Raw genomic sequence first — 26899 nt, 5'->3', positions numbered from 1 at the left:
TTTTACGTGACACCTATTGGATGAAGCCGTTACTAATACAATAATCAAAGACACACCGAGTCATGTTTAATTTTAACATTAAACAGCAGAGGGTATATATAAGTCGAATTGGCTCGGTATTTCACAAAGTTGTATAACCAGTACTTGGAGGCACTGCATATTTTGACTCACAAAACTAGGTAAGTGCCAGTCCCTTGTTTGTTTCATGCAGATTGGTCACAGGTGTACAGATCGTGGTAACTACAGCCGTGAATGTGGTACGTGGACATCATTACACTCAGGGTAGATCTATTTGGGACAGATAGTTCTCTGTTAAATGTACACATGCCACTGTGACGTGTTCTTGTGGAGGGAACGTGGACATCATTACACTCAGGGTAGATCTATTTGGGACAGATAGTTCTCTGTTAAATGTATACATGCCACTGTGACGCGTTCTTGTGGAGGGAACGTGGACATCATTACACTCAGGGTAGATCTATTTGGGACAGATAGTTCTCTGTTAAATGTATACATGCCACTGTGACGCGTTCTTGTGGAGGGAACGTGGACATCATTACACTCAGGGTAGATCTATTTGGGACAGATAGTTCTCTGTTAAATGTATACATGCCACTGTGACGCGTTCTTGTGGAGGGAACGTGGACATCATTACACTCAGGGTAGATCTATTTGGGACAGATAGTTCTCTGTTAAATGTATACATGCCACTGTGACGCGTTCTTGTGGAGGGAACGTGGACATCATTACACTCAGGGTAGATCTATTTGGGACAGATAGTTCTCTGTTAAATGTATACATGCCACTGTGACGCGTTCTTGTGGAGGGAACGTGGACATCATTACACTCAGGGTAGATCTATTTGGGACAGATAGTTCTCTGTTAAATGTATACATGCCACTGTGACGCGTTCTTGTGGAGGGAACGTGGACATCATTACACTCAGGGTAGATCTATTTGGGACAGATAGTTCTCTGTTAAATGTATACATGCCACTGTGACGCGTTCTTGTGGAGGGAACGTGGACATCATTACACTCAGGGTAGATCTATTTGGGACAGATAGTTCTCTGTTAAATGTATACATGCCACTGTGACGCGTTCTTGTGGAGGGAACGTGGGTACAAGCCTGGTGCAGGAATTGATTTATTGACTGATGACATATGTGTTGTCATCGGGCGTATTTCAGTTTGACGTGAAACTTCACACAAACTATGGGTACCAATAACAGTTGAAATTTAACTTTTATTTTTTTTTAAACTTTAAATTGTATTTTATATGTAGTAATATATGATTGTATTTATATGGCAATTAATTAATTAACTAGACTCTTTATATATGTTTGATTTCACACTTTTTGTTTGTTTTCGCTCCTTGAGACGTAGACTCTAACTCAGCACCTCATATTTGTGCTAAGAGAGCCCTTGTTGTGTAACTTTTAAATAGCACACTCCACAGCCCTCGCCCGGCAGCCCTCGCCCCTCGCCTGAAGCCCCACCCCACAGCCCTCGCCCGGCAGCTCTCGCCCCTCGCTTGTAGCCTCATCCCTTTAGCCCCACCCCACAGCCCTCGCCCCTCGCCTGTAGCCCCACCCAACAGCCCTCGCCCCTCGCCTGTAGCCCCACCCCACGGACCTCGTCCCTCGCCTGTAGCCCCACCCCACGGACCTCGTCCCTCGCCTCTAGCCCCATCCCACAGCCCTCGCCCCTCGCCTGTAGCCCCGTCCCTGTAGCCCCACCCCACGGACCTCGTCCCTCGCCTGTAGCCCCATCCCGCAGCCCTCGCATCTCGCCCGTAGCCCAACCTCACAGCCCTCGTCCCACGCCTCTAGCCTCACCCACAGCCCTCGCCGTTAGCCCCACCCCACAGCCCTCGTCCCTCGCCTGTAGCCCCGACCCACAACCCTCGCCCCACGCCTCTAGCCTCACCCACAGCCCTCGCCGTTAGCCCCACCCCACAGCCCTCGTCCCTCGCCTGTAGCCCCGACCCACAACCCTCGCCCCACGCCTCTAGCCTCATCTACAGCCCTCGCCGTTAGCCCCACCCCACAGCCCTCGTCCCTCGCCTGTAGCCCCGACCCACAGCCCTCGTCCCACGCCTCTAGCCTCACCCACAGCCCTCGCCGTTAGCCCCACCCCACAGCCCTCGTCCCTCGCCTGTAGCCCCGACCCACAACCCTCGCCCCACGCCTCTAGCCTCATCTACAGCCCTCGCCTGTAGCCCCACCATACTACCCTCGCCCCTCGACTGTAGTCCCATCCCACGGTCCTCGCCTGTAGCCCCACCCTACTACCCTCGCCCCTCGCCTGTAGTCCCACCCCTCGCCCCTCGTCTGTAGCCCCAACCTACTACCCTCGCCCCTCGCCTGTAGTCCCACCCCACGGCCCTCGCACCTCGCCTGTAGCCCCACCCCTGCAGCCCTCGCCTGTAGCCCCAGTATTTGCCCAACCCCACAGCCCTCGCCCATAGCCCATAGCCCATCCCCACCGCACCCAACCAACTGTGCATAACTGTGCATATTAAGAAAACTATTTTTAAGATCGTAGTTACTGTGTTTACACACAAGGAACAAGACATACTTATGGTTCGTTAAACCGGACATTCACAGGAAACATTACCGTTCGGATTAACGGGGTTTCACTGATGTAAGCAATAGTTTCAAACACTCAGTATTATCGCATATCCATGATGTCCTTTCTGTTTAAGATACAACATGGGAATGACCGACTTTGATGCTGTTATCAGAGAGTGGGCCGGACGCCAGGCCCGCACAGTGGGTAACACACATGGCCCCAGTGAAAACATCCCCATGGAGATCGACTGGAGCAAGGTGAGGCAGTCGACTGTCAAGACAACTTTTACCACCCCTGTCCATCAACAGCAGGGGGGTGGTACACCGAGATCTCAGATCGTCTTCACCTCCAACTACGACAACAACACCGACGAAGTCCAGAACCACACCTTCCAGATGGACCGGACGACGGAGGCCACGGTAAAGACATTTGTCACAAAGGGCTTCTCAAAGAACGGAAACGTCGGCATCCACATTGACGTCCCTCAGGTTGTCTCTGACATGACCGGCGGCTTCGGTGGCGACATCGTCGTCGCCAGTGAGGACCAGAGCACGGTGAAGCACGCCGTCTCCTGGGGGCTTAACTCCACGGTGAAGGCTCAGCCGAAAAAGAGAACCATTGCTGAACTGCGTATCACGGAGATTGAACATCACTGCACATTTGAAGCAGAGGTCAACATCCGCGGTCGTGTCTTCGTCAGGGTCAACAACGGCGGCTCCACGCAGGTGGTTGAGGGCGACATTGCCACTATCCTGATGGATGAGCTCAGTGACGCGGCAGCACGGAATGATGGTATGGTGTCCATCCAGGGAAGAAAGGTCACCTGGAAGGTCGCCGGTGGACTGCGGTTCAAGTTCGGAGTGTCTCAGGACGTCAAGGTGAAGAGCGTTAAATTGCCAACACAGTAGCCGTGCTAGAACTTTGACCTTTGTCAGTTCAAGCTAGTAATGTCATATCTTCTTCATGTGATTACAATAATGTACGTACTGTTAAGAACGCCATTGTCAGACATGCAGTCCCAAGGAAGACATGTGAAGCATGTGTCTGAGGAGATATTTACCTTCACTTGCCTTGTGTCTTTTTTTTCGTTTTTAAAGAAGTATAATCTTTCAATAAATGTTGAACTACTTACATTGGTTGTGTTATGTTGTTGTAAGAGGGGAACTCCCTCACTCACTCCATGCAATGGAGCTTGGCTCCATGTCATGACCCGTGACGTTCGATCAGTGCCACCCCAGCAGGTGGACAAACCGCATCAACCAGCTTGAACATATTAGCTATGGACTATCAAGAGCTGATATTACACATAGTCGGATTACCGTGGTTAAGGCGCTCGCTGTTCATGCAGTAGACATTATGCCCTTCCATACATCTTACATTCTATACCTGGACAATTCAAAGTTCAACTCGTTACTCACACAACTAGTTACATGTCACATTCCACTAGTATCGGCCCACATCAAGCTGTATGTACGCCCTAGAAACTGACGAAATAACTCCCAGATCATTATTGCTGTGTTGAATGATCGAGGTAGATCAATAGAGCATGGAGCCATCACAACGGTACTGTTATACCGTCATTGAATGAATGCTGTTCAATAATAATGTTCTCCCTGATTATCGTTCTTGGTATGTCAGCACCTAACCCGTGCGTCGTACTTTCGTCAAAGTGACATTTTACATGAAACTCGTATTAAGCACTGATACAATATAACTACTGATAATAGTATACTGATTCTGTAACTATAATTAACCTGTGAAGATCCGGGGTAGAACAGGTCTTCAGCAACCCAACTAACGGGATCGGGTAGGCAGGCTCGCTGACTTGGTTGATGCATGTCATCTTATCCCGATTGCATGGATCGATGCTCATGATATCAGTCGTAGGATTGTCTGGTCCAGACTCGATTATTAACCGCCGTCATATAGCTGGAATTTTGCTGAGAGCGGCCCTAAACAACAACCAAGCAAACAAATGTAACTATAATTAAATCATATACATGCTTGACAAAAGAAATTATACACTTGACAATAGGGCTTTAAGTTACTAAAAGACCTTCAGTCTACCAAGGTTATGAAAACGACAGTAGGCTGAGAACAGTCGCCGAAACACAATGGAGGATACCTGTGTAAAATACATCACCATCGAATAAACATTTCCGGTTTGTTTCTCATGGATGTGTAGAACCAGGACTAGTGGAGATTCAGCGTGAGTGAGTGAGTGAGGTGAAATGGTGAGGTGAGTGAGTGAGTGAGGTGAAATTGTGAGGTGAGGTGAGTGTGTCAGTGAGATGAAATGGTGAGGTGAGTGGGTGAGTGAGTGAGATGAAATGAAGAGGCGAGTGAGTGAGTGAGTGTGATGAAATGGTGAGGTGAGTGGGTGAGTGAGTGAGATGAATATGAAGAGATAAGTGAGTGAGTGTGATGAAATGAAGGGGTGAGTGAGGTGAAATAGTGAGGTGAGTGAGTGAGATGAAATGAAGAGGTGAGTGCGTAAAATGAAATGAAGAGGTGAGGTGGTGAGTGAGGTGAAATGGTGAGGTCAGTGAGTGAATGAGATGAAATGGTGAGGTGAGTGAGTGAGATGATATTGAAGAGGTGAGTGCGTGAAATGAAATAAAGAGGTGAGGTGGTGAGGGGTGAAATGGTGAGGTCAGTGAGTGAGTGAGATGAAATGGTGAGGTGAGTGAGTGAGATGATATTGAAGAGGTGAGTGCGTGAGATGAAGTGAAGAGGTGAGGTGGTGAGTGAGGTGAAATGGTGAGGTGAAGTGGTGAGTAAGTGAGTGAGCTGATTGGTAAGTCAGTCAGTGAGTGAGTGAGTGAGGTGAAATGGTGAGTGAGTGGGGTGAAGTGGCGAGTGAATGAGATGAAATGGTGAGGTGAGTGAGTGAGATGATATTGAAGAGGTGAGTGCGTGAAATGAAATAAAGAGGTGAGGTGGTGAGGGGTGAAATGGTGAGGTCAGTGAGTGAGTGAGATGAAATGGTGAGGTGAGTGAGTGAGATGATATTGAAGAGGTGAGTGCGTGAGATGAAGTGAAGAGGTGAGGTGGTGAGTGAGGTGAAATGGTGAGGTGAAGTGGTGAGTAAGTGAGTGAGCTAATTGGTAAGTCAGTGAGTGAGTGAGTGAGTGAGGTGAAATGGTGAGTGAGTGGGGTGAAATGGTAAGTGAGTGGGGTGAAGTGGCGAGTGAGTGAGGTGAAATGGTGAGGTGATTGAGTGAGTGAGTGAGATGAAATGAAGAGGTGAGGTGACTGAGTGGGATGAAATGGTGAGCGAGTGAGGTGAAGTGGTGAGTAAGTGAGTGAGCTGATTGGTAAGTCAGTGAGTGAGTGAGTGAGTGAGGTGAAATGGTGAGTGAGTGACCGAGGTGAAAAGAAGAGGTGAGTGAGTGAGTGAGTGAGTGAGTGAGTGAGATGAAATGGTGAGGTCAGTGAGTGAGTGAGATGAAATGAAGGGATGAGTGAGTGAGTGAGTGAGGTGAAGTGGTGAGTGAGTGAGTGAGTGAGTGAGTGAGTGAGTGAGTGAGTGAGTGAGTGAGTGAGTGAGATGAAATGGTGGGTCAGTGAGTGAGATGAAATGAGGTGAGTGAGTGAGTGAGCCGAAATAGTAAGGTGAGTGAGTGAGATGAAATGGTGAGTGAGTGAGTGAGTGAGTGAGTGAGTGAGTGAGATGAAATGGTGGGTCAGTGAGTGAGATGAAATGAGGTGAGTGAGTGAGTGAGCCGAAATAGTAAGGTGAGTAAGTGAGATGAAATGGTGAGTGAGTGAGTGAGTGAGTGAGATGAAATGGTGAGGACAGTGAGTGAGATGAAATGAAGAGGCGAGTGAGTGAGTGAGTGAGTGAGTGTGATGAAATGGTGAGGTGAGTGGATTAGTGAGTGAGATGAAATGAAGAGATGAGAGAGTGAGTGAGTGAGATGAAATGGAGAGGTCAGAGAGTGAATGAGATGAAATGGTGAGGTCAGTGATTGAGGTGAATTGAAGAGGTGAGGGGTGAGTGAGCTGAAATGGTGAGTTAGGTGAAATGGTGAGTGAGTGAGGTGAAATGGTGAGGTGAGGTGAGTGAGTGAGTGAGTGAGTGGGATGAAATGGTGAGTGAGGTGAAGTGGTGAGTAAGTGAGTGAGATGAAATGAGGTGAGTGAGTGAGTGAGGTGAAATAGTAAGGTGAGTGAGATAAAATGGTGAGTGAGTGAATGAGATGAAATGGTGAGGTCAGTGAGTTAGATGAAATGAAGAGGCGAGTGAGTGAGTGAGTTTGTGAATGTGATGAAATAGTGAGGTGAGTGGGTTAGTGAGTGAGATGAAATGAAGAGATGAGAGAGTGAGTGAGGAGATGAAATGGAGAGGTCAGAGAGTGAATGAGATGAAATGGTGAGGTCAGTGAGTGAGATGAAATGAAGAGGTGAGGTGGTGAGTTAGGTGAAATGGTGAGTGAGTGAGGTGAAATGGTGAGGTGAGGTGAGTGAGTGAGTGAGTGAGTGGGATGAAATGGTGAGTGAGGTGAAGTGGTGAGTAAGTGAGTGAGATGAAATGAGGTGAGTGAGGTGAAATAGTAAGGTGAGTGAGATAAAATGGTGAGTGAGTGAATGAGATGAAATGGTGAGGTCAGTGAGTTAGATGAAATGAAGAGGCGAGTGAGTGAGTGAGTTTGTGAATGTGATGAAATAGTGAGGTGAGTGGGTTAGTGAGTGAGATGAAATGAAGAGATGAGAGAGTGAGTGAGGAGATGAAATGGAGAGGTCAGAGAGTGAATGAGATGAAATGGTGAGGTCAGTGAGTGAGATGAAATGAAGAGGTGAGGTGGTGAGTTAGGTGAAATGGTGAGTGAGTGAGGTGAAATGTGAGGTGAGGTGAGTGAGTGAGTGAGTGAGTAAGTGAGATGAAATGAAGAGGTGAGGTGAGTGAGTGGGATGAAATGGTGAGTGAGTTGAAGTGGTGAGTAAGTGAGTAAGATGAAATGGTAAGTCAGTGAGTGAGTGAGGTGAAATGGTGGGTGAGTGACCGAGGTGAAAAGAAGAGGTGAGTGAGTGAGGGAATGAGATGAAGGTGTGGTCAGTGAGTGAGTGAGATGAAATGAAGAGGTGAGGGAGTGAGTGAGATGAACTGAAGGGATGAGTGAGTGAGTGAGTGAGGTGAAATGGTGAGTGAGTGAGTGAGTGAGGTGAAATGGTGAGTGAGTGAGTGAGTGAGTGAGGTGAAATAGTGGGTGAGTGAGTGAGATGGAATGGTGAGAGAGTGAGATGAAATGGTAAGTCAGTGAGCGAGTGAGGTGAAAAGGCGAGTGAGTGAGTGAGATGAAATGGTGAGGTCAGTGAGTGAGTGAGATGAACTGAAGGGATGAGTGAGTGAGTGAGTGAGGTGAAATGGTGAGTGAGTGAGTGAGTGAGTGAGGTGAAATGGTGAGTGAGTGAGTGAGTGAGGTGAAATAGTGGGTGAGTGAGTGAGATGGAATGGTGAGAGAGTGAGATGAAATCGTAAGTCAGTGAGCGAGTGAGGTGAAATGGCGAGTGAGTGAGTGAGGTGAAATGGTAAGGTGAGGTGAGTAAGAACATTATGTTGGGCGGTGGCTAAAGCGTTCGCTCGTCACGCTGAAGACCCGGGATCGATTCCCCATTTCTGGTGTCCCCCACCACTCCACACACTCACTTTAACACCATGTGTCCAGGAGAGCGGTCGAACTTGGCTAGGGATTAAACCCTCCAACTACCACACCGCCCCAATACCTATACAGACAGCAAGCGACTTGTCAGTATATTTAGACGACAAGTGCGCCAGTGTTCTCAAACCAGCTAGTGCGCGGCAGGTCATGAGCTGTCAATGGAAGAGCTGGTCACTGCAAAATATGCCTATAAATAACACTGACTTGGCCTCGCAAAAATATCGAAAGTCCCGGGTTTCCCCAGAACACCCCTATATAAGTGGTTCCCTTCCTTGTAGTGCTCACATTGCTGCTTCGTCCCGGAGATACTGGTTCTTCTTCACGACGCTACACACAGCCCACCAGGTACGTTTAACTTTTGCAGGTGTGTTAGTGTGAGTGAGTTGGGTTTAACGCCGCTTTAAACTGTATTCCAGTCATATCACGGTGTGTCAGCTTAATGTGGGAGGAAAGCCCGAAGTGATGCAGGTCTCAGACGTTTACCACTTCGGTGAAACCCACGAGCACGGGTATGGTGCTGACAAACCTAGACACATAATCGGGGTGAACCTGGATTCGAACCCACAATCATAGGTTTCTGGCGTACCCAAGGGACGCAACTCTGCACAGCGAATCGCGGCGCCTTAGACGACTGGGCCACCCGTGCCCAAGCAGGTGTGTTAAACCGACGTGTTGGGCTTAAGACACATCGTGCTTGAAACAGGACTGATATTGTCTAGACAGCCCACGTACATCATCCCAGCTTCATCACATGTTCTAGCCAAGTGGTTAAAGCGTTCGCTCATCACGCCGAAGACCCGGGTTCGATTCCCCACATGGGTGTGAAGCCGATTTCTGGTGTCACCCGCCGTGATATTACTGGAGTATTGCTAAAAGCGGCTTAAAACCATACTCACTCACTCACTCACTCACTCACTCATTATATGTTCTGTATATTCTATATTGCTGTATATTGCATTGCTGTTTTACGACCCATGAAAAACCGGGGTAGAATAGGTCTTCAGCAACCCAAACGTTCCGTAAAAGAGGCGACAAACGGTCAGGCTCGCTGATTTGGTTGATGCATGTCATCGTATCCCAATGGAGTGGATCGATGCCCTATGCTGGTCGTGCCGTTGGGAACCCGGATTAGACCTATGCCCCCAGCAACCTATGCTGGTCGTGCCGTGGGCTGGTTAGAAGTATGTCTCGGATCGTTGCTCATATTCAATAATCATAATAATAATAATAATAATTTAGAAGCCACACCCTAAAGCATTTCCAAAGCGTTAAATGACTACCCCTGTCAATGGTTCAGTCTGCACCTGTTTGCCATTCTCAGCTCCCTTCGGACAATACAACGCAAGCTGCTTGTGAGGCGCTAGAAGGTTAACAGTCACATTATCTGCAGTATATGCACGTTTCTGTTCCAGGATGAGCAAGGACAAACTGACCGATATTCTGGAGCCTATACAGACATTTGGTTGGGAAACCTATGTCGCTACAACAGATGAAGATGAACAAATAGACTTCAATGACGCGGACCTCGAGGTTCTCTTCGATGAGGTTGTGTGTACTACGAGCGGCCTGAAATACCTCCAGAAAAGCCAAATCGGGCCTGTTGAGGCCCCCACACAACTTGTCTTCACGTCTAACTTTGACAACCGAATGAATCATGACCAACACCATCGGTTCACTGCCCAGAAGGTCACTCATGCCACGGCCGAGGTACAGTTGAGCCAAGGCTTCACGAGCGGCAATGATGTCGGATTCACCATCGGTATTCCAGAACCTGTCGCCAAGGCAACCGCCGGATTTGGACGCGAAATGGTCATCAGCTCGAAGACCACCCACACCGTGGAGAAGGAATTGTCTTGGTCTGTCGACACCACGGTGTTGGCCCCCAAGAAGGCTAGAACCATAGCGAGGCTCGAGGTCAAGGAGGAAACATTTAAAAGTGACTTCCGGGTTTGGGTCACCTTGACAGGAAAGGTGAAGGTCAGGATCTCAAGAGATGGGGAGTTTGTAAAAATGATCCAAAATAAAATTGGCACCCTCCTCGGAGATCGTTTGCCAAAATGCGGCGTATCTGTCAATGACAGTTCAGGCAGTGTCAAAACTGACAAGAAATCAGTAACTTGGCTGGTGAAGGGACACGTTGATTTCAACTATGGGATCTCCCAGAATGTAGATGTGTCGCAGACAGATCTCCCTAAGAAGTAAAATGCCACTTGATGCACCGCACGATGCACTGAATGGTGACCACCGAGTCAAGTTATGAAACTGTTCTGTGTAATTCTCACAAACCATTGTAGTATTCCATTTTAAAATGAGTCATTAGGTCAAGAATAATCGAATACGTCTTTTCTGACAACTGAAATAAAATTGTTTAATTCACAAAGCCAATGTCCCGTTTTCCTTATCCAATTATTTCAACCTTGTTTACGAATATTGTTCCTGGAGTGATGTCAGCTGCTGAAGCAACTAGTACAGTTATATAAGTCGGCCTGGTGCAGGTACACCAAGGGTGGTAATCGGGGATTCGAACACACAATCAGCTGGTACCTGCATAGATTGACACAGAGCCACAGAGCAATAACGGCTGCTTCTGGTAACACAATACCATGGGAATAAAACATCAAGTTAATGTTTCCCACATGGCCACAATGTGTGAAGCCCATTTCTGGTGTCCCACGCCGTGATATTTTGGAATATTGCTAAAAGCAGAGTAAAATCAGACTCACTCACAGTACAGTACTCACTCACTCATCATGGGGGTCTCTTGGATGTGGGGGAAAATCCAGAGTATTGCCATTTTGATGACCCACGACCATAGGATAACGTACATTGAGTTAATCTGATTCTAGGGATGGGGCTCGGGGTGGAGGGATGAGCGTTATGCCAGTGATATGTTTGGGGCACTGTTCCAAGACTGGTCCTTAAACAGTTTAAATTAGTTGTCTATTCTCTGCACCATATGTGACTATTTACAGGTATTTACCTCTTACCTTCACTCAATACAAGGGTGATGCTACTGAAGCAGGTGGGATGTAGAAGCTAACAACAAACAAACAAACAACCAATGGAATTGTTGAATGGAATTACGAGTGAATCAGGAGTAAGCCATTCAACAACGAGCTTGTAGTATGGCCCTGTCAATCAAATGTTGGTTGGTTTGTTGTTTAACGCCGCAATCAGCAATATTCCAGCTATATGACGGCGGTCTGTAAAAGATCGAATATGGACCACGCAATTCAGTGATTGACATCATGAGCATCGATCCATGCACATGGAATAAGGCACACATATTCATCAGTCTGTTCACGACTTTAAACATGAAAATGGTGCTTTCCAATAAAAGTCGAATGAAAAGAGTTACCTTACAGAAACCTTCGCATGAAGCAACATGTGTGAGATTTTATCTGTAGATAATGTTTTTACTCCTTGAAACCCAAGGAAGCCAGCTCTGGCGTCCGCATAATAGTTGGTATTGATGTAAACTGAAAAGCGTCAACTTCACAATACAAAGCTAGTGAACATTTGTTTAGTGTAGGCCTATCAACGGATATATTAATTAGATCGCCCTCTGGCGTTGGCATAAATACTCACATTATAACATATACATACAGTGCAAATTTACAATTACATTTGCACCTGCTCAAGGCATGATGCAAATTTGCTCTTAGTTTACATATGCACATTATTAAACGCGTTCACATGACAAGTATTTTCACAAATATATATTTACGCACGCATGTAAATATACAAACTTATGTATAGATGTGCAAATGAACGGAGTATTAGACACTGCAAAACAAGCCAGTCACACAAAACAAATTTATTCACCAGATGAAGTTCTCGGACAATCAATTAGTCCTCTGGTAGGTGTCTGGTAGGTGTCTGGTAGGTGTCTGGAAGGTGTCTGGTAGGTGTCTGGTAGGTGTCTGGTAGGTGTCTTGTAGGTGTCTAATAGGTGTCTGGTAGGTGTCTGGTAGGTGTCTGGTAGTTCTGTACAATGTGTTCACGGACAGCAACTCTGGGACACTAGTCCTGCAGAACCTGCACAAGGATAACCTGCCTGCCAATCAGGCGTCTCCACCAATTAAAAAGGGACACGTAGCCTCTACCATCAGTCGTCACATACACCTTGCTCCTCCTCCTCCGCCTGTTCCAGCACGGATAAACAAGAGACAACAACACATTATCAGAGTACACGTCAGAATACGGTGTCCTTATTGTCATTGATGTGTCGCGTCCTTGGAAACCTACATTCAGAGTCACTCTGCGTTGTGCCGTTCTTACCGACAGTTCGAACCTAGAACCCCGCACCACAACATTAACGTAACTGATCATCACTTCTAAAGGTCCATGTTTGCGAAGAGTCGGGATGTAATACCACGGCTGTGATCTCAAAGGTCTGGAAGCAAAGAAGTACATCCGTCCATCCTGTCTAAGAACGAATCTCGCCTTAGGGCGGCTGGATCTGCTGACGGGTGCATAGAATACTATAGACGTGCATGCAACACGCATATGCCCTATCTGGACAACCATCTGTTTCCCTCGGCCTCTGAATGTCCTTATAGAAACGTGGTTTCTGTTGCCGTACAGAGGCCCCATGTTGGATCCTAGACTCAGTGAGTAGTGAACTGGGGCTCGGTACTGTCTGTACCAGCGAGATGTCAACTCTGGGAGGGTTGTCGAGAACGTCAGTTCTCTGACGTCATAGGACATGATGTTGTAGTGGGACAAGCCTCTCCGGCAGATGTAGTCGTACCGCCGCTCTAGGATCATACGTTGGCGTCGGGGGCAGCGCAGGATGACAGACTCGGTGGCACCAGGGGGAGGGGTCGGGTTTCTTGGCACGGATTCCGTGAGGGACGTTGGCGTGGGTGTGGGTGTGGGTTTCGGTGTGGGTGTGGGTGTGGGTGTGGGTGTGGGTGTGGGTGTGGGTGTGGATGTGGATGTGGGTGTGGGTGTGGGTGTCGGTGTTTGTGTTAGTTTTGAATTTTGCGTAGGTTTTGTTTTTTGTGTTGTTGTTTTTGGTCGTATTTGTGTTGCGTTGAGAGTTGTTTTGGTTGCGGCTGTGGGTGTGGTTGTGGGTGTGGTTGTGGGTGTGGTTGAGGGTGTGGATGTGGATGTGGGTGTGGGTGTGACAAAAGGGGGATAAACTGTCATTCTGTTATATTTGGTTGTTGTTGGCATCCCAGGGGTATAAGTCTCATCTTCTTTATCACCTGTAGCTTCTATGGCGAACGTTGATGTTTCTTTGTCATCTGTAGCTTTTGTCGTTTCCGTCATATCTGAAGATTCTGACGCGGTCGTTTCTGCAGCATATGAAAATAGCGTAGCCGTTTCTGTTGCGTCTGAAACATCTGCCACTATGGTTTTGGTTGTATCTGTCAGTGGCGTAGTCATTTCAGTTGTATCTGAAGATTCTGACACTGTCCTTTCTGTTGTATCTGAAGATTCGGACACTGTCCTTTCTGTTGTATCTGAAGATTCGGACACACCTGATTTGGTTTTATAAGATTCTGACACCGTCGTTTCTTTCGTCTCTGAAGATTCCAACACTGTCCTTTCTGTAGTGTCTGAAGATTCTGACACAACTGATGCCCTTGTATCCGAAGATTCTAACACAGGCGATTCTGTTGCATCCGAAGATTCTAACAACGTTGCTCCTGTTGTATCTGAAGATTCTGACACTGTTGCTTCCGTTGTATCCAAAGATTCTGACACTGTGGCTTCTGTTGTATCTGAAGATTCTGACACTGTCGCTTCTGTTGTATCTGAAGATCCTGACACTGTGGCTTCTGTTGTATCTGAAGATTCTGACACTGTCGCTTCTGTTGTATCTGAAGATTCTGACACTGTCGCTTCTGTTGTATCTGAAGATTCTGACACTGTCGCTTCTGTTGTATCCGAAGATTCTGATAATGTTGCTTCTGTTGTATCTGAAGATTCTGACACTGTCGCTTCTGTTGCATCGGAAGATTCTGACACTGTACCTTCTGTTGTGTCCCGGGAATCTGACACTGTCGCTCTTGTTGTATCTGAAGATTCTGACATTGTCGCTTCTGTTGTATCTGAAAATTTTGACACCGTCGCTTCTGTTGTATCCAAAAGTCCTGACATTGTGGCTTTCGTTGTGTCCCAGGAATCTGACACTGTCGCTCTTGTTGTATCTGAAGATTCTGACACTGTCGCTTCTGTTGCATCGGAAGATTCTGACACTGTACCTTCTGTTGTGTCCCGGGAATCTGACACTGTCGCTCTTGTTGTATCTGAAGATTCTGACATTGTCGCTTCTGTTGTATCCGAAAATTTTGACACCGTCGCTTCTGTTGTATCCAAAAGTCCTGACATTGTGGCTTTCGTTGTGTCCCAGGAATCTGACACTGTCGCTCTTGTTGTATCTGAAGATTCTGACACTGTGGCTTCTGTTGCATCTGAAGATTCTGACACTGTCGCTCCTGTTTTATCCCAGGATTCTGACACTGTCGCTTCTGTTGTATCCGACGATTCTGACACTGACACTTCTGTTGTATCCGACGATTCTGACACTATCGCTTCTGTTGTACCTGAAGACTCTGGCACTGTTGTTTCTGTTGTATCCGAAGATTCTGACAATGTTGTATCTGTTGTATCCAAAGATTCTGACACTGTCGCTTCCGTTGTATCTGGAGATTCTGAAGATGTTGTTTCTGTTGTATCCAAAGATTCTGACACTGTCGCTTCCGTTGTATCTGAAGATTCTGACGATGTTGTTTCTGTTGTATCCGAAGGTTCTGACATTGTCGCTCCTGTTGTATCTGAAGATTCTGGCACTGTAGCTTCCATGGTATCTGAAGATTCTGACAATGTAGTGTCTGTTGTATCTGAAGATTCTGATACTGTCGCTTCAGTTCTATCTGAAGATTCTGACACTGTCGCTTCTGTTGTATCTGAAGAATCTGACACAGGCAATTCTTTTTTATTTGAAGATTCTGAAGCTGTCGTTTCTCTTGTATCAGAATTTTCTGACACTGTCGTTTCTGTTGTATCCGAAGATTCTGTCAGTCTCGCTTCTGTTGTATCCGAAGATTCTGACACTGTCGCTTCTGTTGTTTCCACAGATTCTAACACTGTCGCTTCTGTTGTTTCCAAAGATTCTGACACTGTGGCTTCTGTTCTATCCGATGATTCTGACACTGTCAGCTCTGTTGTATCTGATGATTCTGACAAAGTCGTTTCTATTACATCCGAAGATTCTGACACTGTAGCTTTTGTTCTATCTGAAGATTCTGACAATGTCGCTTCTGTTGTATCTGAAGATTCTGACAATATCACTTCTGTTGTATCCGAAGATTCTGACACTGTGGCGTCTGTTCTATATGACGATTCTGACATTGTCGCTTCTGTTGTATCTGAAGACTCTGACACTGTAGCTATTGTTGTATCTGAAGGTTCTGAGACTATCGCTTCCATTGTAGCTGAAGATTCTGACACAGTCGCTTCTGTTGTATCCAAAGATTCTGACACTGTCGCTTCCATTGTATCCAAAGATTCTGACACTGTCGCTTCCATTGTATCCAAAGATTCTGACAATGTCTCTTCTGTGTCATCCGAAGATTCTGACACTGTCACTTCTGTTGTATCCGAAGATTCTGACACTGTCGTTTCTGTTACATGCGAAGATTCTGACACTGTCGTTTCTGTTGTATCTGAAGATTCTGACACTGTTGCTACTGTTGCATCCGATGATTTTGACACTGTGGCTTCTGTTGTTTCCGAAGATTCTGACACTGTCGTTTCTGTTACACCCGAAGATTCTGAAACTGTCACTTCCATTGTATCCGATGATTCTGACACTGTGGCGTCTGTTGTTTCCGAAGATTCTGACAAAGCTGTTTCTCTTACATCCGAAGATTCTGACACTGTTGCTTCTGTTGTATCAAAAGATTCTGACACTGTGGCTTCCGTTGTATCTGAAGATTCTGACAATGTCGCGTCCATTGTATCTGAAGATTCTGACACTGTACCTTCTGTATTATCTGAAGTTTCTGACAATGTCGTTTCTGTTTTATCTGAAGATTCTGACACTTCGGCTTCTGTTGTTTCCGACGATTCTGACACTGTGGCTTCTGTTGTTTCCGAAGATTCTGACGCTGTCACTTCTGTTGTTTCCGAAGATTCTGACACTGTAGCTTCTGTTGTATCTGAGGATTCTGACACTGTTGCTTCTGTTGTTTCCAGAGATTCTGACACTGTGGCTTCTGTTGTTTCCGAAGATTCTGCAACTGTCGTTTCTGTTACACCCGAAGATTCTGACACTTTCATTTGCGTTACATCCGAAGATTCTGACACTGATGGTTCTCTTGTATCTAATGATTCTGACACTGTAGGTTCTGTTGTATCTGAAGACTCTGGCACTGTCATCTCTGTTGTTTCCAAAGATTCTGACACTGTGGCTTCCGTTGTATCTGAAGATTCTGACAATGTCGCGTCCATTGTATCTGAAGATTCTGACACTGTACCTTCTGTATTATCTGAAGTTTCTGACAATGTCGTTTCTGTTTTATCTGAAGATTCTGACACTTCGGCTTCTGTTGTTTCCGACGATTCTGACACTGTGGCTTCTGTTGTTTCCGAAGATTCTGACGCTGTCACTTCTGTTGTTTCCGAAGATTCTGACACTGTAGCTTCTGTTGTATCTGAGGATTCTGACACTGTTGCTTCTGTTGTTTCCAGAGATTCTGACACTGTGGCTTCTGTTGTTTCCGAAGATTCTGCAACTGTCGTTTCTGTTACACCCGAAGATTCTGACACTTTCATTTGCGTTACATCCGAAGATTCTGACACTGATGGTTCTCTTGTATCTAATGATTCTGACACTGTAGGTTCTGTTGTTTCTGAAGACTCTGGCACTGTCATCTCTGTTGTTTCCGAAGATTCTGACACTGTGGCTTCCGTTGTATCTGAAGATTCTGACACTGTGGCTTCTGTTGTTTCCGAAGATTCTGACACTGTGGCTTCTGTTGTTTCCGAAGATTCTGACACTGTGGCTTCTGTTGTTTCCGAAGATTCTGACACTGTACCTTCTGTTTTTTCCGAAGATTCTGACACTGTGGCTTCTGTTGTATCCAGAGATCCTGACACTGTGGCTTCTGTTGTATCCGAAGATTCTGACACTGTAGCTTCCGTTGTATCTGAAGATTCTGACAATGTCGCGTCTGTTGTATCTGAAGATTCTGACACTGTAGGTTCTGTTGTATCTGAAGATTCTGACAATGTCGCGTCTGTTGTATCCGAAGATTCTGACACTGTAGCTTCCGTTGTATCTGAAGATTCTGACAATGTCGCGTCTGTTGTAACTGAAGATTCTGACACTGTCGCTTCCGTTGTATCTGAAGATTCTGACAATGTCGCGTCTGTTGTAACTGAAGATTCTGACACTGTAGCTTCCGTTGTATCTGAAGATTCTGACAATGTCGCGTCTGTTGTATCTGAAGATTCTGACACTGTACCTTCTGTTGTATCTGAAGTTTCTGACACTGTCGTTTCTATTTTATCTGAAGATTCTGACACTGTCGTTTCTGTTGTATCCGAAGATTCTGACACTGTTGCTTCCGTTGTATCCAAAGATTCTGACACTGTCGCTTCTGTTGTCTCCGAAAATTCTGACACTGTGGCTTCTGTTATTTCCGAAGATTCTGACACTGTGGCTTCTGTTGTTTCCGAAGATTCTGACACTGTTGCTTCTGAAGATTCTGACACTGTAGCTTCTGTTGTTTCCAGAGATTCTGACACTGTAGCTTCTGTTGTTTCCGAAGATTCTGATACTGTCGCTTCTGTTGTTTCCGAAGATTCTGACACTGTGGCTTCTGTTGTTTCCGAAGATTTTGACACTGTTGCTTCTGTTACATCCGAAGATTCTGACACTGTTGCTTCTGTTGTTTCCGTAGAATCTGACATTGTCAATTCTGATACACCCAAAGATTCTGACACTGTACCTTCCGTTGTATCCAGAGATTCTGAAACTGTAGCTTCCGTTGTATCCAGAGATTCTGAAACTGTAGCTTCCGTTGTATCTGAAGATTCTGACACTGTACCTTCTGTTACATCCGAAGATTCTGACACTGTGGCTTCTGTAACATCCGAAGATTCTGACACTGTACCTACCGTTGTATCCAGAGATTCTGACACTGTAGCTTCCGCTCTATCTGAAGATTCTGACACTGTCGTGTCCGTTGTATCCGAAGATTCTGACACTGTCACTTCTGTTGTTTCCAAAGATTCTGACACTGTAGGTTCTGTTGTATTTGAAGATTCTGACACTGTTGCTTCCGTTGTAACTGAAGATTCTGACACTGTCGCTTCTGTTGTATCTGAAGATTCTGACAATGATGGTTCTGTTGTATCCAAAGATTTGGACACTGTCGCTCCTGTTATATCTGAAGATTCTGACACTGATGGTTCTGTTGTATCCGAAGATTCTGACACTGTCGCTTCTGTGGTATTCAATGATTCTGACACTGTCGCTCCTGTTGTATCCAAAGATTCTGACACAGGCGATTCCGTTGTGTCTGAAAATGTCGCAGTTGTTTCTGAAGATTCTGCAATGGTTAAGCCTGTTGTCTCTGAAGATTCTGACACTGGCGGTTCTGTTGCATGTGATGATTGTGACAAAGGAGATTGTGTTGTTTCTGTTGTGTCTGATGGTGGCATTATTGTTCCTGTATAATCTGAAATTGTTTGCTCTTCGCGCAGAGTGTGTGTTGATGTTGATGTTGTTGAAGACTCTGGGGGAATGGGATAGAAGACATCAACCTTGACAATGATTGGCGGAAATGTAATTGACGTTGTTGATTTGAAGTCTTCAGCTGTCGAAGTTGTTTTAGACGTAGTCGGGGCTGATGTCGTTGTAGTGGCTGATGTCGTTGTAGTGGCTGATGTCGCTGTAGTGGTTGATGTAAGTGTTGTTAGATCTGGAACAGGACAAACATTCTGTTACACTGATCTCAAAATGACATCACCCACAGGTATAGTCAGGAACTTAAGACCTGACACTATGACTTTCAAAGAAACGTACACATGAGCGGTTCCAAATCACATCATACGATCTTAAACACGGTATGTAGTTGCATTCTATCATACCAAACAGTTTTGAATATGATATGAAGAAGTATTACATTATACCAAACAATCTTAAATATGATATGTAGAAGATTTACATGACACCAAACAGTCTTTTAATATGACAGGTAGAAGTATTACATTAAACCAAACAGTCTTAAACATGATATGTAGCAGTATTACATAATACCAAACAGTCTTAAACATGGTAGGTAGAAGTATTACATAATACCAAACAGTGTTAAACGTGGTAGGTAGAAGTATTACATAATACCAAACAGTCTTAAACATGATATGTAGCAGTATTACATAATACCAAACAGTCTTAAACATGATAGGTAGAAGTATTACATAATACCAAACAGTGTTAAACATGGTAGGTAGAAGTATTACATAATACCAAACAGTCTTAAACATGATATGTAGCAGTATTACATAATACCAAACAGTCTTAAACATGGTAGGTAGAAGTATTACATTATTCCAAACAGTGTTAAACATGATTAGGTAGAAGTATTACATTATACCAATATATATAGGTATAGCTCGTTTAAATACACCTGATTAACATGGAAGTGCTCGCCCAAACACACCCGTTGCGCATGTTCTTTTGGGGGGCATATCTCGTGTGTGTCATGCTGATGTGACAGACCACTACGTTGAACGGAGTAACATTTATGAGTTGACATTTTTTCGGTGTGGGACAAAGACGTCCTTAGAACTCCAGTCAGGAGGTTGCATTTTCTAATATTATCATGAATTTCCATAGTCGGGAGGTTGAGGCCACTTTGTGATAGAGAGTGGTCAATTATTCACTTTCGTTGGGTATGCGAAAGCGTGTCATGTGGGGGGATTTGGTCAGTGTGGCAAGGAAGGTTTGTGTTTCTGTCTTTAGTCTAATTCAAATGTCCGACATGATATATTTGACTTGTTGTTTACTTAACGGGGAATAAAAAGTGCCCCATTCCCATATGGTAGCAGAGCCTGTTTTTCAAAAGGTAAGTCAAATTCATTATGTTGTATCTGGAGGAGGGAGGCTCTGTAAAGAGCAATGAGTCTCTGGCCCAAGAAACAGAAGGATCTCTGTTAAAACTGGAGAACATTTTGAAACTAAAACAACAAAAGGCAAATGTTAAGTCAACCTTTACAAAAGCCAAAAACAAGTTATACAGCTTACTAGAATCTTCTGACCAACCATCTCGAATAGATATACGAGATGGTATAGATAAAGTAATTGAAAGTCTGGTGAAAGCAATCGATGTTATGACACAACTCACTCTGGCTTTTGCGGTATGTAGCAGTATTACATTTTACCAAACAGTCTTAAACACGGTATGTAGTAGTATAACATTATAATAAGCAGTCTTAAACACGGTATGTAGTTATATTAGATTATATCACACAGCCTTAAAGCGCGGAATGTAGTAGCATTGCTTTATTCCAAACAGTATTAAACACGGTATGTAGTAGTATCACTTTATTCCTAACAGTCTTAAACACGGTATGTAGTAGTATTACATTATACCAAACAGAACTAAACACGGTATGTAGTAATATTACATAAACAGTCTTAAACACGGTATGTAGTAGTATTACATTATACCAAACAGAACTAAACACGGTATGTAGTAGTATTACATTATAATAAACAGTACTTAACACGGTATGTAGTAGCATTACATTATAATAAACAGTACTTAACACGGTATGTAGTAGTATTACATTATAATAAACAGTACTTAACACGGTATGTAGTAGCATTACATTATAATAAACAGTACTTAACACGGTATGTAGTAGCATTACATTTTACCAAACAGTCTTAAACACGGTATGTAGTAGCATTACATTATAATAAACAGTACTTAACACGGTTTGTAGTAGCATTACATTATAATAAACAGTACTTAACACGGTATGTAGTAGCATTACATTATAATAAACAGTCTTAAACACGGTATGTAGTAGCATTACATTATAATAAACAGTCTTAAACACGGTATGTAGTAGCATTACATTATAATAAACAGTCTTAAACATGGTATGTAGTGGTATTACATTTTACCAAACAGAACTAAACACGGTATGTTGTAATATTACATTATACCAAACAGTCTTAAACACGGTATGTAGTAGTATTACATTATAATAAACAGTCTTAAACACGGTATGTAGTAGTATTACATTTTACCAAACAGAACTAAACACGGTATGTTGTAATATTACATTATACCAAACAGTCTTAAACACGGTATGTAGTAGTATTACATTATAATAAACAGTCTTAAACACGGTATGTAGTAGTATTACATTTTACCAAACAGAACTAAACACGGTATGTTGTAATATTACATTATAATAATCAGTCTTAAACACGGTATGTAGTAGCATTACATTATAATAAACAGTCTTAAACACGGTATGTAGTAGTATTAAATTATAATAAACAGCCTTAAACACGGTATGTAGTAGTATTACATTTTACCAAACAGAACTAAACACGGTATGTTGTAATATTACATTATACCAAACAGTCTTAAACACGGTATGTAGTAGTATTACATTAAAATAAACAGTTTCAAACACGGTATGTAGTAGTATTACATTATACCAAAAGTCTTAAACACGGTATGTAGTAGTATTACATTATACCAAACAGTACTTAACACGGTATGAAGTAGTATTACATCATACCAAACAGTACTAAACACGGTATGTTGTAGTATTACATTATAATAAACAGCCTTAAACACGGTATGCAGTAGTATTACATTATACCACACAGCCTTTAAGCGCGGTATGTAGAAGTATTAAATTATAATATACAGTCGTAAACAAGGTATTTTGTAGTATTACATTATACCAAACAGTACTTAACACGGTATGTAGTAGTATTACATTATAATAAACAGTCTTAAACACGGTATGCAGTAGTATTACATTAAAATAAACAGTTTCAAACACGGTATGTAGTAGTATTACATTATACCAAAAGTCTTAAACACGGTATGTAGTAGTATTACATTATACCAAACAGTACTTAACACGGTATGTAGTAGTATTCACCATACCAAAAAGTACTAAACACGGTATGTTGTAGTATTACATTATAATAAACAGCCTTAAACACGGTATGTAGTAGTATTACATTAAAGGAAACATTCTTAAACACGGTATGTAGTAGTATTACATTATACCAAACAGTCTTAAACACGGTATGTAGTAGCATTACATTATAATAAACAGCCTTGAACACGGTATGTAGTAGTATTACATTATACCAAACATTCTTAAACACGGTATGTAGTGGTATTACATTATACCACACAGTACTTAACACGGTATGTAGTAGTATTACATCATACCAAACAGAACTAAACACGGTATGGTGTTGTATTACATTATACCACACAGTCTTAAACACGATATGGAAGCATAACACTTTTTAAAATGAGTAGGTTAGTGTGCTTTAATGCCACTAATCACAGCTAGTGTCACCAGAAATGGGCTCCACATATGATGATTCGAGCCCCGGCCTCTGGCGTAACGAGGAACCATTTTATCCAATATGCAACCCACCTCTTCTGTGAAAATATGTTTGGAAAATCTTGTAAGTATTTGATGCGAGGTGGTAATTTCTATCTTATTCTAAACAAAGTTTAAGACAACTCACCAGTTTTTCGTGTTGTTGACTTTTTGGGCGTTGTTTTTTTAGGCCTGTTGGGATCCGTCAGTTCAGATCGACACTGGTCGCTTGCCGGACGTTTCCTGTCCCGGGCTGGCGGCCTTTGACACCGGATGTCGTCTGCTGTCAAACTGCCCCCGAATCCGAGTTGAACATTGTCTAATTCGACCCCATGTATATCTGCGTCTTCAACTGTGAGAGTCAGCGTGTGTTGCCCAGAGCTCAGAGTCCTCGTCGCGCCAACAGGTCCGGATCTGGAGAAGACATTCCAGTACATTCCGTACATGGAACCAGCCCTGGAAAGGACGTCCCCGACCTTCTCGCCGTCGATGTCCACTGATATCCGGTCTCTCCCGCCGTCATTGGACATCGTGACGTCACTAACCAGCACTTCATGATTCTTTTTCAGACAAAAATCAAACGACAGCGAATCACTCTGGAAGAGCCACACTGTCCTGTCATTGGACGCGCCTGATCTTGGGTACACCCGACAGCTCGGTAACCCGTTCGTGTTAATCAGTTCTTCCAGTTGGATGGACACAGCAGAAGGTTCGGATTGTGGTAAACATGAGAGCCAAACACAAACAAACAGTAGTGGCCGCATGAGCATGGCGAAGACGGAGTCAAGTAAAGTCCGGCTTCATTCTGTCCTTATAAAGCTACTCATTACATCCGGCTCTTCATGCCGGACACTTTACCGTCGCCATGTTTTTGTTGATGTAAGCGGTTAAGGGCACAACGAAACACCCCGCGTATTGCGCAGAAGCTAGTAATGACCAACAGATGGAGGCTGAAGAAGTGTGCTATGTGAGCTAAATGGATATATATTTACATGTTAAACAATGTCATAATAACGGCGTGGTGAAACAGATTTGCAAGTAGATGACGCTTCTGTTTATAACGATATCACAAACATAAATATTAATTGATTCGCGTGTTTATTTGACATATGTTTTACTAAAGGTACTTTACTTTGAATGAACGGGCGGTAAAATTGCCTAATTGTTCTACTGTCACTCGTCACCCCCAGGTATTACTATCAGTATGGGAGGTAAGACATCTCCAACTCTCCTCTTTGCTTCGTTCATAACTATGCGGTAACTGTTTAAGCCTCATCACCAAACAGCGCGTTCTAACAGAGACCATAAAATAGATCTCTGGTTCTAATGACAGGAAATATGAGCGTGCAGTTCTTTTCATTTTATTACACATGCTGCAGTGGCTGCACTAGTGATGCAGCATTTACTCACTCACTCACTCTAATACACATGGATGTGGGGTCATGTCAAACTGCTATCAGCCACACAAGTAGCCCTTTGACCTAATATCGCTCGGAGATGGCAATCTGACCTGTAGATGGTGTAGCATTACGCGCGTTAAGCGGTGTATGCCGTCGGTGCGAGCTCCAGACACGGAAGTGTGTGACGTCGATGGGGTTGGCCAATGTTTACGTTGCTGTACCAGATGGAGGATGCACTCTGTAGCCGAGCCACGCTCTGCTGCATGGCAAGTTGATACACTCAGCTTTGGTTGTTCAACATTTTACATTCTGTCTAAACTGACATCTCAGTAGTCCAACATTCTCTCTAAACCAATATCTGTGAAGCCAGACATTCTGTCTAAACTACCACCTACGTAGTCCGACATTCTCTCTAAACCAATATCTGTGAAGCCTGACATTCTGTCGAAACTAACACCTCAGTAGTCCGACATTCTCTCTAAACCAATATCTGTGAAGTCTGACATTCTGTCTAAACTAACACCTCAGTAGTCCGACATTCTCTCTAAACCAATATCTGTGAAGTCTGACATTCTGTCTAAACTAACACCTCAGTAGTCCGACATTCTCTCTAAACCATTATCTGTGAAGTCTGACATTCTGTCTAAACTGACACCTACGTAGTTCGACATTGTCTCCACGACAATATCTGTGAAGTCTGACATTCTGTCTAAACTAACAACTCAGTAGTCCGACATTCTCTCTAAACCAATATCTGTGAAGCCTGACATTATGTCTAAACTAACACCTCAGTAGTCCGACATTCTCTCTAAACCAATATCTGTGAAGTCTGACATTCTGTCTAAACTAACACCTCAGTAGTCCGACATTCTCTCTAAACCAATATCTGTGAAGTCTGACATTTTGTCTAAACTAACAACTCAGTAGTCCGACATTCTCTCTAAACCAATATCTGTGAAGCCTGACATTCTGTCTAAACTAACACCTCAGTAGTCCGACATTCTCTCTAAACCAATATCTGTGAAGTCTGACATTCTGTCTAAACTAACACCTCAGTAGTCCGACATTCTCTCTAAACCAATATCTGTGAAGTCTGACATTCTGTCTAAACTAACACCTCAGTAGTCCGACATTCTCTCTAAACCATTATCCGTGAAGCCTGACATTCTGTCGAAACTAACACCACAGTAGTCCGACATTCTCTCTAAACCAATATCTGTGAAGCCAGACATTCTGTCTAAACTAACACCTCAGTAGTCCGACATTCTCTCTAAACCAATATCTGTGAAGTCTGACATTCTGTCTAAACTGACATCTCAGTAGTTCGACATTGTCTCCACGACAATATCTGTGAAGTCTGACATTCTGTCTAAACTAACAACTCAGTAGTCCGACATTCTCTCTCAACCAATATCTGTGAAGCCTGGGATATTGGTTTGCCTGACATTCTGTCTAAACTACAATCACTGTAATACAACATTCTGTCTGAAACAACATATGCGTAGTCCGACATTATGTTTAAACTACAATCACTGTAATACAACATTCTGTCTGAAACAACATATGCGTAGTCCGACATTATGTCTAAACTACAGTCACTGTAATACAACATTCTGTCTGAAACAACATATGCGTAGTCCGACATTATGTCTAAACTACAATCACTGTAATACGACATTCTGTCTGAAACAACATATGTGTAGTCCGACATTATGTCTAAACTACAATCACTGTAATACAACATTCTGTCTGAAACAACATATGTGTAGTCCGACATTATGTTTAAACTACAGTCACTGTAATACAACATTCTGTCTGAAACAACATATGTGTAGTCCGACATTATGTCTAAACTACAAATTACTGTAATACAACATTCTGCCTGAAACAACATATGTGTAGTCCGACATTATGTTTAAACGACAAATTACTGTAATACAACATTCTGTCTGAAACAACATATGTGTAGTCCGACATTATGTCTAAACAACAATCACTGTAATACAACATTATGTCTGAAACAACATATGTGTAGTCCGACATTATGTTTAAACGACAATCACTGTAATACAACATTCTGTCTGAAACAACATATGTGTAGTCCGACATTATGTCTAAACTACAATCACTGTAATACAACATTATGTCTGAAACAACATATGTGTAGTCCGACATTCTGTTTAAACTACAATCACTGTAATACAACATTCTGTCTGAAACAACATATGCGTAGTCCGACATTATGTCTAAACTACAAATTACTGTAATACAACATTCTGTCTGAAACAACATATGCGTAGTCCGACATTATGTCTAAACTACAAATTACTGTAATACAACATTCTGCCTGAAACAACAGACACACAGACATATTAGAGACGCAAACAGACACACAGACATATAAGGGACGCCAACTGACACACAGACATATTAAAGGCGCAAACAGACACACAGACATATAAGGGACGCCAACTGACACACAGACATATTAGAGACGCAAACTGACACACAGACATTTTAGAGATGCCAACTGACACACAGACATATATGAGGCGCAAACCGACACACAGACATATTAGGGACGCCAACTGACACACAGACATATTAGAGACGCCAACTGACACACAGACAAATTAGGGACGCAAACA

The 26899-nt window shown here is 43.6% G+C and overlaps 2 protein-coding genes across 4 annotated transcripts; one reads left to right on the top strand and one right to left on the bottom strand.

Moving 5' to 3' along the window:
- Positions 1-31: 31 nt before the first annotated feature.
- Positions 32-10615, top strand: LOC124137329. 2 transcript variants are annotated; one of them, XM_046503590.2, is made up of 2 exons: positions 32-179; positions 9648-10615. In XM_046503590.2, exon 2 carries the CDS (start codon positions 9649-9651, stop codon positions 10435-10437), a length of 789 nt encoding a protein of 262 aa, XP_046359546.2. In that variant the 5' UTR covers positions 32-179; position 9648; the 3' UTR covers positions 10438-10615. The 2 variants fall into 2 exon arrangements, with proteins under 2 accessions (XP_046359546.2, XP_048258451.1); XM_048402494.1 differs by lacking the exon at positions 9648-10615 and adding an exon at positions 2706-3701 and having other exon boundaries at positions 63-179.
- A 1431-nt stretch (positions 10616-12046) lies between these two features.
- Positions 12047-23719, bottom strand: LOC124137402 (serine-rich adhesin for platelets-like). Of its 2 annotated transcripts, XM_048402493.1 has the most exons (3): positions 23000-23719; positions 13707-19178; positions 12047-13673 (listed from the first exon to the last, which is right to left on the bottom strand). In XM_048402493.1, the coding sequence occupies exons 1-3, from the start codon at positions 23619-23621 to the stop codon at positions 12259-12261; spliced, it is 7509 nt and encodes a 2502-aa protein (XP_048258450.1). In that variant the 5' UTR covers positions 23622-23719; the 3' UTR covers positions 12047-12258. The 2 variants fall into 2 exon arrangements, with proteins under 2 accessions (XP_048258450.1, XP_048258449.1); XM_048402492.1 differs by having other exon boundaries at positions 12047-19178.
- Between the last annotated feature and the right edge of the window lie 3180 nt (positions 23720-26899).

Source organism: Haliotis rufescens, unplaced genomic scaffold (assembly GCF_023055435.1).
Source record: "Haliotis rufescens isolate VD_foot unplaced genomic scaffold, xgHalRufe1.0.p SCAF_26, whole genome shotgun sequence".
NCBI lineage: Eukaryota > Metazoa > Mollusca > Gastropoda > Lepetellida > Haliotidae > Haliotis > Haliotis rufescens.
This window is presented reverse-complemented; position numbering and strand designations above follow the sequence as displayed.